Source organism: Misgurnus anguillicaudatus, chromosome 10, assembly GCF_027580225.2.
Source record: "Misgurnus anguillicaudatus chromosome 10, ASM2758022v2, whole genome shotgun sequence".
NCBI classification, from domain to species: Eukaryota; Metazoa; Chordata; class Actinopteri; order Cypriniformes; family Cobitidae; genus Misgurnus; species Misgurnus anguillicaudatus.
The window spans coordinates 20,754,982-20,774,431 of NC_073346.2; the positions used below are offsets into that span (position 1 = coordinate 20,754,982).

The 19,450-nt window shown below is 37.3% G+C and overlaps 2 protein-coding genes across 2 annotated transcripts; both read left to right on the forward strand.

Annotated features, from left to right (window-relative positions):
* Positions 1–5,315: 5,315 nt before the first annotated feature.
* Positions 5,316–6,558, forward strand: s100w (S100 calcium binding protein W). Its single transcript, XM_055210521.2, has 3 exons — positions 5,316–5,473; positions 5,657–5,799; positions 6,163–6,558. Exons 2-3 carry the CDS (start codon positions 5,659–5,661, stop codon positions 6,322–6,324), a joined length of 303 nt encoding a protein of 100 aa, XP_055066496.1. The 5' UTR covers positions 5,316–5,473; positions 5,657–5,658; the 3' UTR covers positions 6,325–6,558.
* Positions 6,559–16,403: 9,845 nt separating this feature from the next.
* icn (ictacalcin) lies at positions 16,404–18,023 on the forward strand. Its single transcript, XM_055210523.2, has 3 exons — positions 16,404–16,536; positions 17,378–17,526; positions 17,789–18,023. The coding sequence occupies exons 2-3, from the start codon at positions 17,383–17,385 to the stop codon at positions 17,930–17,932; spliced, it is 288 nt and encodes a 95-aa protein (XP_055066498.2). The 5' UTR covers positions 16,404–16,536; positions 17,378–17,382; the 3' UTR covers positions 17,933–18,023.
* The last annotated feature ends 1,427 nt before the right edge of the window (positions 18,024–19,450 follow it).

Sequence of the window (19,450 nt, forward strand, 5' to 3'; positions counted from 1 at the left end):
AGTTTTGGTAATCCATTCTTTGCAAGTGTGTGAAAAAATAGGTCATTGAAATTTGTGATCTTGTGATGTCATCCATCATTGCCATCAAGTGTTTGCATTTCATCAGCTCATATGCATTTAATAGGACACACCCAAAAACGGCACATTTTTGTTCACACCTATGGTGGCAATTTTAACAAGCTATATTAAATGATCTCTGGGATTTTTTTAGCTCAAAATATCATATAGATAATTTATTAGTTAAAAATTTCACTTTGTAGGTGTGTGCAAAAATGTGTCGTTTTTGGGTGTATCCTATTAAATGCAAATGAGCTGATCTCTGTACTAAATGGCAGTGGTGTGGTTGGATAGTGCAGATTAAGGGATGGTATTATCCCCTTTTGACATCAATAGGGGAGCCAAATTTCAATGACCTATTTTTTCACATGCTTGCAGAGAATGATTTACCAAAAGTTACTGGGTTGATCTTATTCATCTTCTAGGTTGATAAAAGCAATGGGGACCCAATTATAGCACTTAAACATGAAAAAGTCAGATTTTCATGGTATGTCCCCTTTAAAGGTCTCTCCATAGTGACATCCTGTACAAAAATAACTCAGCTGTGATTGATTTTTTCCATCTAGAACCAAAAATTTAGAAAGAGTTTGAATCACTCACATGAGGGATGTCACAAGATACAGTGGCACAATCTCTTGTAACAGATTTCCACCAATCCAATAATGCCTAACATGATCATATTTCTTTCTTTAAGGACATTTTGTGGTCAGTGGCGATACTGGCCTGCCTAAGTCTTTATAATTCTCAACAAAAGTCTATTATTCCAGCAAAGTAAAAAGTAAAGTAAATAAGTATTCTCGTAAAGCAATTTTATTTTATATCATGATGTTTTTATAGTTATATAATATAGCTTTAAATTTAAACAGCCCTAGCAGTGCAGAACAATAGATAGACTAACACTGACTAACATTCTTACTGTATACAACTTTTTACAGACATTCAGCTAAAATACCTTTACTAAACATATCAAAATGTTCACTGGTTTGTGCATTTACTGATTATATATACTCTATAACTGAATGGATTGTACAAGCTTTAGGATCCAGACGTTATATTGCTATTCAGTAGCCAGCCACTCCTCTAACCGCAGGAACCAATGACCGTACGTGGGTGTGTTTAAAGTATGTTTAAGTTGCCTAGCAACCATGAATGACTTTAGGGTGTGTCAGCCACATGAGATCATTCGAGCAAGTACAAACATGTTTTTTTTCTTCCACAATCACATGATTTGTCGGACAATACTGCTCTTAATTTTCCACATAATAGCTTTAATAACTCAGAAACAAATGACTCGTATATGTATTCTGCAAGTATATCTACATCAAATACAAATGTTTAAGGAAGTTGAGAAATCAGAAGAAAAATTAATAATGGACTCAATATTTTAGAAATAGTTTCAATATTCTTCCATAGGAGTTAGTATCTTAGTATTTGTATTTTTCATCAGTGTAAAGATGTAGAAATAGAGACTGCGTCATGTTGTGCTGGTGTAGTTTTAAAAAATGACCACGAGATGTCAGCACTGTTCCACACAACGTTCACATCGGCCTCTCCTCTTATCAACCACCTTCTCCATGACTGACTTAGTAGCCTACGTGAGATAAAGGGCATGTCATGTAATTTGAATGCCTCAATGCATCTGATTCATTTAATAAAATGCACCGTTTGTTCAGTAAAGAACAGCAAAGCAAAGTTCTAGGGCCTCATTTATAAAATTCTGCGTAGAAACCATTCAACATTTGATCTTACGATCACCTGCGTAGGTGTGATTCATAAAACGAACGTACGCACAGAAAACGCGTGTACCGCTTTATTTCAAATCTATAAATCGCAAATGATCTTGAACTTTTGCGCAGCTGAGCAGTTTCAGATCTCCGCCTTTAAACGATGCCTAATTAATGTCATATAAAAGAACGCTTGTAAATGTTTAATCCCCTTTCAAAAGCTAATATTTCCAAAAACCTGCAGCAATCATACAAGCAAAGTGTGTACATCTGCTCAGACCGGGTGTGCCTCATAAGCCTTGAAAAGTGAAGCCTCTGGCTTTTTGATCGCCCCCTGGTGGCTGGCTGCAGTACAAGTCATAAACCCCGCCCTCTCCATTGAAACGAATGGGACTCTGCTCTAAATAAAAAAAATATTTACACTTCCTATAAAATTTTACGAAAGATGGTTTTGGTCCTTTAAAGTAGTAGTTATCACGCTGATATATGTTCAATTTTTCATTTTTGTGATAAGTTTAATTTTAGCTCGTAATTTAATGCTTTAGAAACGGGGCGTGTCGTTATGACTGGCGTGGTTGAATTGGTTGGGCAAACGTTTGGGCGGAAGTTTGATACCGCGGCTCCGCCTCTGGCTCCACGGACGATTCCTTCTGCGCATGCCTTGGCTCCAAACGGACGTTTTTACGTAACATGGCGGCGACCGTGGTCGGACATTTTTGGCTTCAATTCATTACAATGGAGGGAGGCGACGTCGCATCGTCCATCTTTTTTTACTGTCTATTGCTGCGTCCGAAACCGCCTACTTCATACTATATAGTATGCGAAAAGCAGTAGGCGAGGCGAGTAGTATGTCCGAATACATAGTATTCGAAAAACAGTATGCGAAAAGTACCCGGATGACCTACTTCCGGTTAGATTTTGCAGTGTGCATACGATGGACGCTTCACTATCCCATGATGCCCCGAGAGAGGAGTTAGGGCCAATTCACACCGGCTGCGTGGCGTGAGCATCTCAGCTGCGTGGCGTGTCCATTTTTAGTTAGGCTCCCATGTTAGCAGGTTTGACCGTGCACACCACCTGCATGACACGCATGTCTCAGACGCGGCTCGAGCCGCACCGAAAACGCGTGCATGCTAGGAATAGGACCGACGCCTATTTTTCAAGCCACACGCAAGCGTCTTGGAAGCGTCAAGTCAGTTTATCAATAGGAAACATACATAGTCTTGCAGCAGCAGCGCAGTGTCAGAAACGCTTCTGGTAAGCAAGGGCATAGAAAATGCCACGCAGCTGACATGCGAAAGACACGCAACAGGCACGCCACGCAGCCGGTGTGAACCGGCACTTATCCAACAAAGAAGAGGCATGCAGCTGTTTTCGCGCTGAAATGACATGACGTGATGACGACATATGTCACGTGATGTAGCAACATGGCGGATGTAGTACGTCCGAATCTCGTTCATACTACCAGGATTCATACTATACAGTACCTACTGTTTTAATGCCAAGTAAGTAGGTACTTCATCTAATTCAGTACCTACTATACAGTATGCATTTTCGGACGCAGCCTATGGCTCAGACCCTGACATAAGCACTTTCCACGTCAAAAACAGTTTTTATAAATATGGATTTTTGGCCGTGGATTTTTGCGTATGCATACTTTATGTATGAGGCCCCTGAGGTTTCATTTTCAGGTGAATGTTTTTTCTAGTAACTGATACCCAACATAGACACCACATTTGTTGTAGTTTGCATGCGCCACACATTGTCTCTGTGTTGATGCAGTATCAGCTCTTCACATTTGAATGCATTTGATATTTGAATGAACCCATTATATAAATGTACAAGTTTTATAGTGGCTTTGATCTCTCCTCTCCTAAAATCCTCATGCAACGGCTTCAGTGATGTTCTCTTGTATGTGTGTTCATCTGCACTGTAAAATAAAATGCTGCATTAAGTTAAAACAACTTGGTTTTGCAATGCAACTCAATATATTTTAAGTTTTGACACGTTAAGTTAAAGTAACATTAAAATATATGTTGATTTGACAAAAATTCTGCATTTTTTACAGTGTGGGAAAGAGGGTGCGTGTATGCACTACAGTTTAAAGCAGGACATGTGTTTATGGGTTTACACAATACAATGTAGGAAAACCTGACATGAACAAAAAGGTAGGCTATATAAGGTGAATGCATTTTCAATACAGTACACACCCTCTTTAGTAAATGCCCTAGAGTCTCAGAGATTAGGAGTATTGACATTAACTTTGTTGTTTTAACATGCTTGCGATTCTAGTTATTCAAGTGTGTTGGGATTATCATTGAATGTGAAAGTATGGCAAAGGGTGTGGTTACTATATGTTTACTCTTTAAAGGTCCAAAAACGAATATCATGTCGACACGTATGTGTCTTTAAAATGTTAAGTAATAGATTAAATACTGAATAATCCTGTTGCTGAAAGCAACATCTGTTTTAATGAAGATCAATAAAATTATTTGCAGTCATTGGCCAGTATGTGTTTTGTGCATCACTGTTTGTATTTGGTTTAAAGGGAGTTTCCCCAAAAATTCTGTCATCATTTACTCGCCATCATGTTGTTAGTAACCACATTTCTTTGTTCTGCTAAACACAAAGGAAGATGTGTTTGTAACCAAACCGTTTTTGAGCACCTTTGACCGTGGTATTTTTTCCTACTTTGAAAGTCATCGGTGGTCCATTTTCCTGATTGATTACATACTACATGTAACACATTATACATTTCTTTTAGTTCAACAGAATGGAAAATTTTATAAAGGTTGAGTAAATGAAGACAAAATGTTCATTTTTGCATGAACTATCCCTTTAAGAGGCCTACAAAAGTTGTGCATGCAACAAAAAAATGTATTGCTTACTCACAAGACATATTTACTTCTAAAGCTATATATATAGTGTGTTTGTAAATTGCTTGAAAATATTTTTGCAATGTGGCAAGCATGCATTCCTGCTGAAGGCCTGCATGGCTGGACTAGTCATCGGATGTCTGCAATCAATGCTCCATAGCAATAACCCCTTTGATGTCTGAAGTCCAGACTTGAAATGTCTGTTTCTTCAGATAAGAAGCTTGTGATTCAGGTCTATGCTAAAAAGTCATTATTTGAAGTAAACATTTCCAGTAACCACAAAATAATTTTTCTGTGTCTTATAACAATGAGTCCTTTATTTTTAGAGTTAAATGCAAAACATATAAAGGGTTCAAAGAGTGGGTAATCACAAAAGAAAAGAACGTGGAAAATGGCGGGCAGGATGGGCAACACCCATAGCACATAAACTCAGAGGCTGAAACAGACACAGAAAAAACAAACGCCTCGTCTCTATAGTAAAATGTGATTCAGATTCCTTATTTTTCTTGGGCAAAACACATGATTTGAATATATTATTAACGCCCATGAAATAACTGTAACAATGCAGAATACAAACTTTCAGTGTTTAGACGGGTAACACCCCGTTTAACTTGTTTATTTACATGTTTGTTTGTTTCCTTGTAAAGCATTGGCATACTTTGTTTGGGTGTGCTGCCAGTCCTGTTGCCCAAGAATGAATCACCCTGTGTGTATATATTTGAGTGTTTGTGGGTGTGTAAGGAGTAAGAAATTTGTGCTTTAGACCTTGCAAACACTGTTATTCTCTGCAAAACTTCAGATCACAACAGCCTTGAGGTATTTTTTATTCATTTCTCTTCATATACAATGTTTTACTTAACAGGCTTTGTGTGCTTGTACATTACTGCTTAAACTGCATTCTGATTTAAATATCATAATTTTATGGAAAAGCTTGCAATTTTATTGTAATGCACTTTTGTTTTCATTGTTCTTCATTTAATTTTAAATGTTTTCTTCTAGATATGTCTAAGCTGGAGAAAGCCATCAAGGCCATTGGGGAGGTGTTTGATGAGTTTGCTGGAAAAGACGACAAGAAATCAGAGCTCAGTTCAGCTGAGCTTAAAGATCTCATCAAAAGCCAACTGAGCAGTCCAGATTTCAAGGTAAGAGAGTTTAAAAAAAAATAACAAAAAAGAGAGTCTTCCAGCATGTCACAACAAATCCATCGCATAATAAATGTTTGCACAGTGGAGGTTTATTATGGCAACCAAAGAAAAGGGGGTTTACCATTATGAGTCATAACAGTAATGCATGAGTCTTTAAATAGTCACTTCTTGAATGCAACTAAAATGCTTTCGGCATCTCCGACCTACACTGTGCTGCCGTCTTAGTCTTTTAAAAAATAAAATTTCAAAACTGTTTAAATAATTTCCACATTAACCCACCAGCTGCAGCTCTGTCCTCACAAACAATCATGTTAAATGAATATAGCTCTGAATCTTCCTTCTCTGTGTCTTTTTTTTCAGGATAAACTGGACCCAGAGAATATTAAGGAGGTCATGGACGCTCTGGATAAGAACCGTGATGGAAACGTGAACTTCCGGGAATTCAGTCAGTATGTGGCTTGTCTATCCAGAGGCTACTACGTAAAGACACATGGCGGGAAGGGTGAGCGACAAAAGAAGTGAGCGCTTCTTGAAATCTTGATGCCCGTCTTACAGCAATCACCTACATCCCATCGGGTCTCTAATCTTTGTGTAGTTCTTGAATGCATCTCTCATTGTTATTCTACAGTACAATTAATCATCAACCAGTCATGAAATTATCTATCTGTAAATCTGCAAATATAAAGAATAAAATGCAATAGTTATTTATTGTTCTCTGGATTTTGTCTGGATATTAATAAAAATCTTTTGGAGCTACTCATGTATTCTTCTCTTTTTTTATAGTTACACAAGTTATTTTATTCCTGTAGCTTAAATGAAAGAGCATTTCAGTCATAGGTTCATTTTCAAAGGAATGAATGGGTGTTTATAAAATATATAGCCTAAGTGCACTAAAACCCAGCTTAGATAAAAGCAGTAGTCAAATACAAGTGAAAGTAACTTTGGTTCAAGAAATAAAATAAAATAAAAAAATAATAATTTACAGACACAACCTGAATGAATTCAATCCTAAACTGACACTTTAATGTTGCAGCTCTGCCACAGTTGACCTATGCATGTCGCAGGCAAATGCACATGCAAAAAAGTATGTGAGGATCACTCTGTAAAATGTACTCATTTTTTTCTGCCACGCCTGGTGGCAGAAAACTGTCATCCTTTGTGAATGTGCTGTAATATTTTTTAACTTGCTTGTACCACTGTTGTAAGACTTACTTCAGATAATTCATAAACATATACGGAGCGCATGCATGTTAAAAACTCCACCCCAATGAGAAAATAACAAAAACTCACATTTCTCGTTTTATTAATCCAACATGCATTTGTTGAGAAGGCGTGGGTTTTGTTTGAACTGTCTCATGTTTCATGGTTTTATTCAAATCCTCAGTCCTGCAAAAAACGAATTCAAGATGAATGTTTGTTAAGTGGAGGTTTATTATCTGACAAGAAAAAGATTGCATGAGATTCTTAAAATAGTCCTGATCTTTATACTTCTTTAATGCAACTATTCTGCTTTCAGTATCTCTTACATTCTGCTGCCCTATGTGGAGTCCCAACAAGAAATTTGTTTATTGATGTTGGACCCTAAGCTTTAAAAAGTAACATTTTGAAATAATTCCCACATTTCAACCCACCAGCTACAGCTCTGTCCTGCTTATCATGTAAAAATTAATATAGCACTGAATCTTCCTTCTCTCCGGAGAACGAGTAAATCTGGATAGGAGTGGTGATGGAGAAGTGAACATCTATGAATTCACTTTTATGTTGGTATAGTCAGTGTCTGCTACAGCAGTGGTTCTCAAACTTTTTCTGTGTGCGGCCCCCCTTGTGTACAGTGCATTCCTTCGCGGCCCCCCCAAAGAAAATTTATGACCAAAAAACTGTTCTAAAATGTAACATTTAATTAAACAAAACATATTAAAGTATACAAAGTAGTGCTGTTGGTTAGTAGCCTTGTTTTTTTAGGTTTAATTACACAGAATTCATGATAAATGAATGTATTTTATAAAATGTCATAAAACTGTCCCCCAACATATTTTCTTCCGTCTAAAGAGCATTAAAAAATGTGCCGCTCTGTATACACATGAAAAGGTTTAACAAGACCTACAAAAAACAAACTCCTCCTACAGATTTCATTAAATCAAAACCATATTTGGTCTGTGTCATTGAACAGGAAGTTGTTCTAACCCAGGCTTACAATGTCGAATCTGGCCCACTTAGGATGGCCATTCGTGCCAGTTCCGCCGAACACGTCCCGAACATGTTTTTGGGTGCGTTCTCCGGAAGTCGCGTTGCTCGACCGCATACGTCATCGAGGTTCTCTCGTTTCAGTTAAAATACATTAGAAAATTAAGATTTATTTCTTTTAAGACATACAAATTGTAGTTTCATTCTTACCATGAAATGTAACGGTTGCTTTTCTGAAATTGAACCCGAAATATTAAACCTCAATGACGTATGCGGTAGACCAACGCGACTTCCGGAGAACGCACCCGAAAACATGGTCGGGACGTGTCCGACGGAACTGGCACGAATGGCCACCCTTCCCACGCTTCACTTGTTTGATAAGTGCCCTGGCCTGAACACATCAACATGGAATTATTCAAATACAGTCATAGAGCCACCTGCTGGCAGCAGGAAATGTCAGATTTTACACTGTTTTACTCATAGAAATTTAATTAGATCATCATCTTTTTTTGTCAGACAGATCTTAAGGACTTTGCAATGATAAATTGCAAAGATCTTGACTTTTCGTTGAAGGGCGTATTTGTTTGATGTTTCACCATGAAACTGGAAGTTGTTGTAATTCAGGCATACAATGTCCGACCTGCCCCAGGCTTCACGCGTTTAATGAGGGTCCAGGCCTGAACACATCAACATAGCAAAATAAAGATACAGTCATAGCGCCACCAAGAGGCTGCAGGAAACACTGTGATTCACTGCTCTAAGAGATTTAACAAAATTATCAACATCATATTTGGTCAGTCTAATTAGAATATCCACATATATTTACACACTGAAATTCATATTCCCACTGTTCACTGTTTGTCCTAAGGCCATTGGGTGGCGATGCACATGCGTGCGAGGGGCCTTCCATCGCTGATTGCAGCTTTCATTTCATAAATGGTTTTCAAACATGGGTGTGCTATGAGAAATGCAGGAAGTTCTGTTTGAACTATACTACCTCATGTTTTTATGGCCTTATTCAAACCCAAAGTCTTGCAGTAATGCAAAAACAAATAATGTACCCATATTGACAAGCCAATTCATCTTAATTATTTGCAAAGAGAGTTTAACAGTGGGTGTAGTGGGTTACATCATTCATTTACAGACACAAGATGAAGTGTCGGGAAGAGTATATATGTTGAAATTCTCAATATTTCACTCAAGTTTAAAGGCATAAAGGATTTGCAGTTTATGTGTATACTGTAATTGTATCGCAGCTGTTTCTCAACAAACCATTGCAAATTAACCTCTCATGATGGTTATGAAAGTATACACACCAAGACCGTTTAACATCCATATATGAGTAATCAATGTAAAATACTGTATTGTGGAGTCAAACAAGTGCCATATGTCTACCTGTTTGTTGGCCCCCTTGTTTTATAAGCATAATGTTTATCCAGTTGTCTATCATTTTTATTTACTTTTTCCACATAGACTCAAATGGCATTTGTAAGTGGTTTTAAAGTCTTTTTAAGTAAAGTCATGTCACTGCGCCACCATGTTTGCAATGCCTCTAGGGCCGTTTCTCAATGTCAAGGATACTTCCTTGGCAGGACCAGTCCTTACAAGTCACTCCCTTCAGAGGCTAGGCAAGGCTCCTCTGTAGCATTCGAAGAAAACGTAAATGAAACAGGCTAGCAAGTGCACTTCATTGCGTCATTACGTCAGTAAAAAGGTGTGCTTTCGGCGCTGCACGCATAGGATTGGGTGATTTGAGAGCGCAAAGGGCGCAAAGGATACACATATGCATCCTTTCCTGTATATGGTATATTTTTCAATTCCAAGGGTCCTTGACATTGGAACAGTCCTTCGACGGATGTCGATGACGTAGCATCCTCAAAATTCTGGCTTCCGAGGATCCTTCCTTGACATTGAGAAACAGCCTAGGTCTTGTTACAACAAGACTTGTTATATACTGCACATGTGCAGTTCATAAACCAGATAATGTCATCCTCTAACGGTTGATGATTGGCTCTCTTTATCGGAAGGCGGGATTAGAGCGGCCATTTGCCTTATTTGACCTTCCACATTCATATAAATGTGATGCATCTTTTAATATTAAAAATCTTTGCGTGTTTGCAATGTGGTCTCCGTGCATTTGTATTTGTATCAGCATAAGTTTAATAGCAAAGAATCTTACCAGAAGTATTACTTTATTTGGCATGATTTTTTCTCATTATTTAAAAATGCTCTCAATATTTCCAAATATTCAATCACATATTTTTTTAGACGTCATACAAATTACATTGAGATGCTGCATGCGGACTATTCTGCGGGCACATCTGTGTCATTCAGCTGTAAATATTGTTTTTCCCACACTGCAGTCCCTGTCCTTGCACCTGTACAACCGATCTAACAACCTAATTTAAGAGGGAACACACCCACATGGGCCTAAAACAAACACACAAAGTACACAGCATTTATATTAGACTCGCTTAAACGGAACAGATGGTGTTTATTATACGCTTGAAAGAAATCCTTTGGTACCTGCACCTCTCATGAGGTAACCTGGAAAATATTGTATCCAATAAAGATTAACATTGACTTAACGCTGAAGGAAGTCATAATGTGATTTTAATTAGCCCTATGGCATTGTGATTGCAACATGATGCACAACTGTATGATGCATGCACAATGTATTTACTGTGTTATGAATATTACTTTAGAAAAGGATTCGGGTCAAGTACTCCAAGATACTCTCAAAGCATGATAAGTAGACACACCCAAACTAGTAGTTCTACATACAGTTCATAATCAAGCAGGTAACATGCACACAACGGTCGGGAATGCTGTAATTTAAATGGTTTCCTTATTCGAATGATAACAGATTTGCAAAAGGCTTATGCTTAAATGTTTAAAATCTGTGATGAAATAAAAAACTAATCCCTTATTTGAACAGTCTACCCACAAAGAGCTTTTGAGACTTAGTTACACCACATTACATTATGTCTATTAAGGCTGTCTGAATCCATTAGCTGTGCAGTCATATTTTTAATGTCTCGGTTCATCACAGTATTCAAATATGGACAGGTAATGACTCACGCTATTCAGTACAATCTGCTGTCTACCTGCTAAAACATTTCCTGATAGCCTGCAGGAAATAATTTAATTAAAAAAAAAATTAGTTTCACAGCAACCTGTTAAAAAACATAATACTTATCATCTTTATACTGTCCGTGTGCAAAACCAAAGTAGAGCCTGACTTTGATGACACCTTATTTAAACTAAAACTATTTGACTGTCAACAGAACCTAAATTCGTGCGTTTTTGCGTACAATCTACAATCAAATCTGTGCATTTGCACGCTTTTTACATGAGACCCCAGGTCTGTAATGACCTGAGGTGTACAATAAATGGATATCCACCCATACACGTATGTGTTCTTTAATAAATGACATTAATGACTGCCAATGCAAACTTGTTAAAATGATAAAAGAGGGTTTGTGGCTGATTGCAGTGATCTTTATCTGCAGTTATCGGGTTTTTAAGCACATTGAAATAAGGTTGTTCTTATGGGTGCCATGCAGAGTCAAAAGAGCCCATCCCCTAGTCCCTATGTATTGCATATTCAAATAGCACACCTTTATTAAACAAGCCGCACGATTTGAGATAACATTCAGGTCTATAACATAAATGTTGATTAATAGAGTTCAGTGTCAATAGCAGTGTTTCTTAACGGGTGGGTCGAATGAGAGTTTGAAAAGAGTTATCAAAAGAACAAAGAAGCAATCAAAAAAAATATTTTTTAAAAAGGCATGTGTGACACCTGTTGACATTACTCTTAAAACTAAAGGTGTGTCAAGATTTGTGAGTGAATGGTTGCATAAAGAATCTTTAACACCCAAAGAATCCTTTTGTTGAAAAAAAGTAAAAAATGTTCTTTAGATTATAAAAAAGTATAAAGCAAATGGTTCATCTAGCTTGTTTTGAACGACTGGTTATTTTGGCATCACTGTGAATAACCTTTCAAGCACCTTTATTTTTAACAATGATGGTTACTCCTGATTGAAATGTGACAAGAATAATTATTTATTTAAGGCATGTATGGCAAAGAATAATTGATTCCAGATATATAAATGATGGATTTACATGACATAAACATCAGTTTGTGGTATGTTACAAAGTGTGTTTGAAACCATTGAAACAATAATACACTTATAACAACCAGCTTGCAAAGATAAAGGCATCGAGAATTGCTCCAAACAAATACACTGTTGCACCTTTTACTATGTGACTTATTGCAAAGATAAAAAACAATGACACAATTGCAGAAGAGCTTCTTTTACCTGCATCCATAGACATGAGAAAGGTCCTGGAGGGTCACTGTCCTGCAAAATTTAGCTCCAACCCTAATCAAACACACCTGAAAAATCTAATCAAAGGCTGCAGGATGATTTAGGCTACATTTACACGTGGCCGGCTATTTTCATAAACGGACATTTCAACCTCTCCGGTTTGCAAAATAATATCGTGCACACATGTCGGTTTTCAGAAAAGTGTTTATTTACACGTACCCGTGCATATATGCCGTCAAGAGAAGCTCAAGCCCACGTAAGCCAATCACTGGCAGCGCTGGTGGTGACGTGGACTGGTTCTTTGTGTTGGAGTAGGTGTTCGATGACGTCAAAGTACCGCGAGAGCGATTCGAAATTAGACCATTACGTGTGATTTCTCAACAGTACGTTGACATCATCCGCCTGTCGGTTCTTGCAGCGGCGCATGAATTTGAACACGCATAAAATTGCTGACCTCCGAGCACTCGTCTCTGCTCCTCGACATAAACACACGAAACGACTTTGCACAAACATAAATGTGATCTTGGAAGCGTTCAGAGTAGCAGTCACATGTAAACATAGGTCGCACATTTGACGTAGATGCGAGCTCTGGCGCATACTCTGTGACGTTGCCTTCTTAAACATCTGTTTGTCTCAGTTTACATTTAACCGTGCAACCGAAGATTTTCAAGATCTCCACTCTGGCCGAAGTTTTTAGAAACAATCGGTTTCAGAGGCGAGTTCTCAGTTTGCGTGTAAACGAGGGGCACAAATGAAGGTAAATCTCTCAGTTTTTAAAAATAACCATGAACGTGTAAACAGGGCCTTAGAAATAGCATTCGGGTGTTTTGATTAGGGTTGGAGCTACAGTGGCCCTCCGGGATCAGGAATGCCCACCCTTGCACAATAGAGTATAGGACACTACAGTACAGAATAAAGAAAGGGAGTAGGATGGAGGATTTCCTTTTGTAAAGTTGACTGTGCCAGTGTGCCAGGGTGGAGAGATTCACAGCAGGAAAGGTTGAATTGGCACACAGAGATTTAAAGTTGGATGAAATAAGACTGAGGCTCTTTTGTCTATTCATTGTGTATATTGTGAAATAAGAAATAAAGTAATTGTCTTGTATTACAAGGCTTTTATTAAAGTTTTTAGTTGTAATAAATATATATTTATATAAAAAAGGTGCTGGTCATATAATTAGAATATCATCATAAAGTTGACTGACACTGACACAGACTGATATATTTCAAATGTTTTTTTTCCTTTTTAAATGTTCATGGTTATAACTGACAACTAAGGAAAATCCCAAATTCAACCTCACAAAATTTGAATACTGTGAAAAGGTTCAATATTGAAGACACCCACTGTAATCAGCTAATTAACTCAAAACACCTGCAAAGGCATTAAAATGGTCTAGTTCTGTCCAAAAGACGACCATTGACACCTTGCACAAAAGGTCATTGCAAAAGAGGCTGGCTGTTCACAGAGCCTTTCAAAGCACATTAATAGATAGGCGAAGGGAAGGAAAAGATGTGGTAAAAAAACTGTGTGCAAGCAATAGGGATAACCACATCCTGGAGAGAATTATGAAACAAAACCCATTCAAAAATATGGGGGAAATTAACAAAGAGTGTCCTGCAGTCCACTAACATATCAGTCTGTGTGTAATGAATGAATATAATATCCCATTCTTGAAACTTGTATAAGTAAACTTTTTATTGATATTCTAATTATATGACCAGCACCTGTGTATATGCACACATAAAATGTTTGTTATTAAACATTTTCACCATTTGGGTACTGGGAAAAATATGAGATTGACCGAATGCCATTACATCACACTACAGTTCATATTAACATGTAATCCGATATGATATTGGGCATGCTGTCCAAGGGGTGTTTCCTGAAATCAGATTCGTGACCTTTGTGAAATCAACACAATGCCATAGGAGTTAAGCTACAGGAAAAGTTGAGCAGCTGGTTTTTTGTTTAACACATACACATAAACGAATAAACCATAGTTTACTTGCGTATGTAGGCGTTTGGGCACATACATACACGTACTGTAACCGCAGTTTGCCGCAAGGCTTTTCATACCGATGCTGTCTTGGCACTTTATTTCCTTGTGCTACATCCAATATTTCTACTCAACTCATGCTCACGTATATTCTTTTGCATATTTACCTTTATTCCCATAATTATTTCGATTCACCTATATGTTCTGAAAAAGTAACCCGCCCTCTCTTTCTTCTTTGTTGCTAAAGCGCTGGTGGCAGCAGGAACACCCAACTTACTCAGAGACAGTTTTGGAGGATGACTCACAAGAAAATCCACTAAATTGAATCATGAGCTCTTATTTCTCTTCTCCCTGCTGTTGTATCAAAGTTGCAAAGTTGTGTGTGAGCGAGTATTCCAAAGAGACTGAATAGCTCATTCAAGAGAAATAAGCAGGCTAGCAGCTACAAAGAAAGTGTAAAACGTGTAAATTTATACACACTCATTCATTAAAACACAGTGAAAACAAGTTAAACACACATTCAACTGTGCTTAACGTTAAATGTGCACAACGAACAACTGTGGCACAATAAAAAAAACTGAAATTCTACCCGCATGAGTCACGATCAGACTCTTACATAATGACAGAGGTTAAACTAGTCCACATATCTCCTCCGCCCCCTTTTTTATGTTCTCTCCCTCCCTGACTTTTCTCAGTTCCCGCTCTGTCTAAAACTCTTTCATAGTATTTTTGAATAAATTTTTTTCTTTCTTTAAGTTCTTTTGCTATTACTTATCTCATTTACAATCTTCATTGCCTCACTTTGACAGTCTTTAATCTTATAATCTTTTCTTTCTCTCTACATCTCCTAAGTGCATACCATACAACAAAGGCTATAACTAGCCTATTGCCCCACATAGTAATTAAGTTGAAACGCTGCATTGTGCATTTTGCAACCTAGTGGCCTGGTATTCAAAAGCCATATTTACTTTTCACATCAGTCCTCAAAGAAAAGAAAATCTCTGTTTAAGTGCAGTTTTTAAGTTTTCTCCCCGTAAGGATTTTACGTGAGTGGCTGTGGAGGAGAGTAAAAATGACAAAAACAATAAAATGACTTGGTAATCTAGCAGTGATTTTTCACTGCGTGTGATAAAACGGTTTTGAAAAAAAGACGCTGTTTTTGTTTGTTGTTCTTCCACAACATTTGTTGCAGATTATCAGCTGTTTTGTGTTTTCCAACAAAACAGGAACTGCATTTATCCTGTAAGGTGCATTTATACTCCAGTTGTTCTTTTGTTTGTGTTATTGTCCTTTAAAAACAATGAAGACTGGATTGCATCCGCGGAGACACGAGGGAGCAGTTAGTTGAATTGTTAAACCAGCTTACAATTATTGCAACACAACTTACGGCAGCCTATTTTACTGATTAATGACACATATCCCTCGTAAGTTGGTTTCGTAACATAATAATGGTGTAATATTATGCCCTATAGCTGTGTAAAATATACCTCAAAATTCTAAAGGTTGACATCATTTTGTCTCGTCTCAGTGTCTCATCTGGTTTTCCATATTGATGCCGCAAACTTGTTACCAAAACAATAGTACATCTCTTTAACTGGCATACTTTCATACATACCACCACCAAAAAGATTAACTTATCTATAGAATAATTTATAATCCATATATTTTGAATAACTGGACAACATAATCAGTATTAGTTGCATGTTAACTTAGTGATGCATTTTATACTGTAGTATGTGCTTTTACTTTTAGTGGTTCCAGTTTCACTAGTATGAATGGTTCTCCCAGCATATATCTGACACTGAAGTCAGGTTTTAGGAATGAATTCTCCCGAAGGCCCAAATTTAATAAGCGTCTGTGAATGAGAGCTGGTTTAACCAGTCTAGTTAAAGTCTTTACATGAACAAAAGAAGTCAAGCCCACCTGCTCTATTTTGCAAACCTAATTATTAAGTAAACATAAGTTTCTATAGAAGATAAACAATGAGAGTGACAGACTGAGAGAGAGAAAGATAGATAGAGAGAGAGAGAGAGAGAAAGAAAGAGAGAGAGAGAGATGGGTGGGTGGGTGTGTGTGTTAGGGGTTGTATACAGTGGGAGGAGATAAATTAGAGGGTGTGGCATTTCTTGCATATAACCCCCTGTGTGTCTACCCAGCCCTCACTCCCTCGCTTCACTTGCTTTTCCTTATTCCTCTTTGTGAACTCCACAGAATCCAAGGTGAGTTTATGTTTTGTGTGCTATTGCTGCTATCAGATTTGTTATAAGTAACATAATTTTTTAAAAATGTTATCAAGTGTTGCATGCAACTTTTATTCTGGGTCAATTGTATTTCTTTAGAAAGAAGTAAAGAATCCTTGACCGATTTTGACCTGAATGCTGCTCTGCTACTATACTACTTAAATTTGTAGGCTACTGTGTGAAAAATGTTAGATTATTTGCACACTGGCATCCTTTACTTCCTGATTTTGGTCTGATGCTTAGCTTGGTTAAATTTGTTACTGCACCCTCAGGCTCCTCCCATCATGCTTTAAACTCATCTGTGGCGTCTGTCTTTCTTGCTTCACTTCCTATATGCATCTCTCTCACATTCCTTGATTTTAAAGATATCTTTGAGATTCCAACATCACAGCAACAGTTTAAAGAGCTGACAAACTGTGCAAAGTTTATGTACAGGAAGGAAAGTTGGTGCTGGAGGAAGAATCGGATTTATAACATGGAAAAAGTTGTAGTATGATGCGTTCAGTAATATGTCGATCTCTCTCCCTCTCTCTCTGTATGGCTAAGTTAGATGTGCTTAGGGTGTTGGCCATAATCCGCGTTTAAAAACTGCCCTCCTTTTTACAACTCCCACTTCTTTCTTTCTTTTCATTAAACAATTTTAGACCCGCCCCTTTACCCATCCTTATTCCGCCTTGTATTTTAACTCTGTGTTGCACAGAGTGGTATATCCTGTTTCATATGCTATATGCTTTTGCTGGCTTTAACATATCTTAGGTAATTTTTCAACATACTTTATATAAAGATGAACATTATTTGTGTCTCTCTTTTGTTTTTCTAGTCAACATGTCTGCTTCAGAACTTCAAAAGGCAATGACATCGCTTATTGCAGTTTTTTATAAATACTCTGGAAAGGAAGGAGACAAAACAACCCTGTCCAAAGGAGAGCTCAAGGAGTTGCTTACTGCTGAGATGGCTGACATTTTTGGGGTGAGAAGCACTATAAATTGAACTGAATGACTGTTGTAGTTTCTTATTTTAGTTAGAAAATTAGGACAATTAATTGCATTATATACAGTAAGAGCTAAGGCAGTAAAAATCTGCACACATTTACTATACAGACTGTCTATAACATTCTGTTATTTTTTTAAATTAATGATTTGTATCTTTTTTGTGTACTGTTTAACAATATGAAAATATCCAAATGTGTGCATCTGGTTAAAATGATGTGTATGTGGTTTTGTTGTTAAAGAAAAGCACTGACCAGACTGCACTCGACAAGATCTTTAAGGATCTGGATGCTAATAGAGATGGAACTGTGGACTTCCAGGAGTACGTCACCCTGGTTGCTTGCATCACCATGCTGTGCAATGATTTTTTCAGCCAAAAGAAGTGATTAATTTACCTATAACCTTTTACTTATTAACAAAAGGTTATGTATGTGATGGTATATTGAAATAAAAAATAAAATGTTGTTTTGAAAACAATGAATTCTTACGAAATGTTTGTGTGTGTGCGCGTGTGCACATGAGCGTGTGTTGTATTTCATTTTTGTAGTTTTTGAAAGGGTATGCAGACTTGACTGAGTGAAAATTCATATTCTCCAATTATTTAACTGTAAAAAACTGGCTCACGACCAACCCATTTTTATTAAAGTCAGAAATCTTATAATATTCTAATATGCCCATGATTTACCAACAAATGTAATTTGCAAGGGTTACGTTGAAATAAATAGAAATTATGCAACAACTGCACACATCATATTATACACATTGCTTATCGAGAACATCATTGAGAAAGATTTTTATGTGAAGATCGAAGCCATTTACCTGCGTATCATTCCTGAAGTGCAGTCCCTTGACCCAGAGCACTCATTGATATGTGGTATAGGCAGTGTCAGTTAGTTACATGTAACGATTTTATGTCATTTAATTACAAAATAAATGTAACTGTAATCAGTTACACTGTAAAAAAATTAGAAATTGCAGCTGGGTTGCCAGTAATTTACCGTAGATTTACATTTATGTTATTTACTGGCAAGAGTTTGTTAAATGAACATTAAACATTTACAAGTCTTTGTCTTTACAGAGTAAAACTAAAAAACAGCATCAAGCAAAACATTCTGGGAAACAAAATCTGAACCAAAAAATAGAAAAAGGTTGATGATGATTTCTGGTTCCCAGAATGCTTTGCATGAGGCTGTTATTGTATAGTTTTATTCTTTAAAGATAAAGACTTGTTAAAGGAACACGCCCACATTTTGGGAATTTAGCTTATTCACCGTATCCCCCAGAGTTAGATAAGTCCATACATACCTCTCTCATCTCCGTGCGTGCTGTAACTCTGTCTGACGCAGCCCCCGCTAGCTTAGCTTAGCACAAAGACTGGAAATGCATGGCTCCAGCTAGTATACTGCTCCCAATAAGTGACAAAATAACGCGACCATTTTCCTATTTATGTGTTGTGATTTGTATAGTCAAACCGTGTACAAATAACAAGGTGATATGAGACACAGCGATCTTTTAACAGTATACATACTGAGAACTATATTCTCTGAAGACGAAGCACTGCCGCATGGGCGGAGTGATTTGCACAATTCTGACCGAACTCTCTGCTCCTCACCAGGGGCTTCTCGTGTGCTGCGAGCAGATCACTCCGCCCATGCTATAACTGAGTAAATTAAGTTCCATATATTTTGCCAGTAATTTAGAGAGTTTAAGGCATTCCTCATTTTTAGTTGTTTTATGGAATTAAATAAAATTATAAAGTCATTTTTAAATGCCTCAAAACAAGGAGAAACTTTAGTATCAAAAAGAATAGAAGAACAAGAGGCGAAACTCTGAGGCATTTTTGGCAACAGCCTTCGGTAGCGCGGTCGCCATTTTGGAATGAAAATTCTCACAGCCAAATCAGA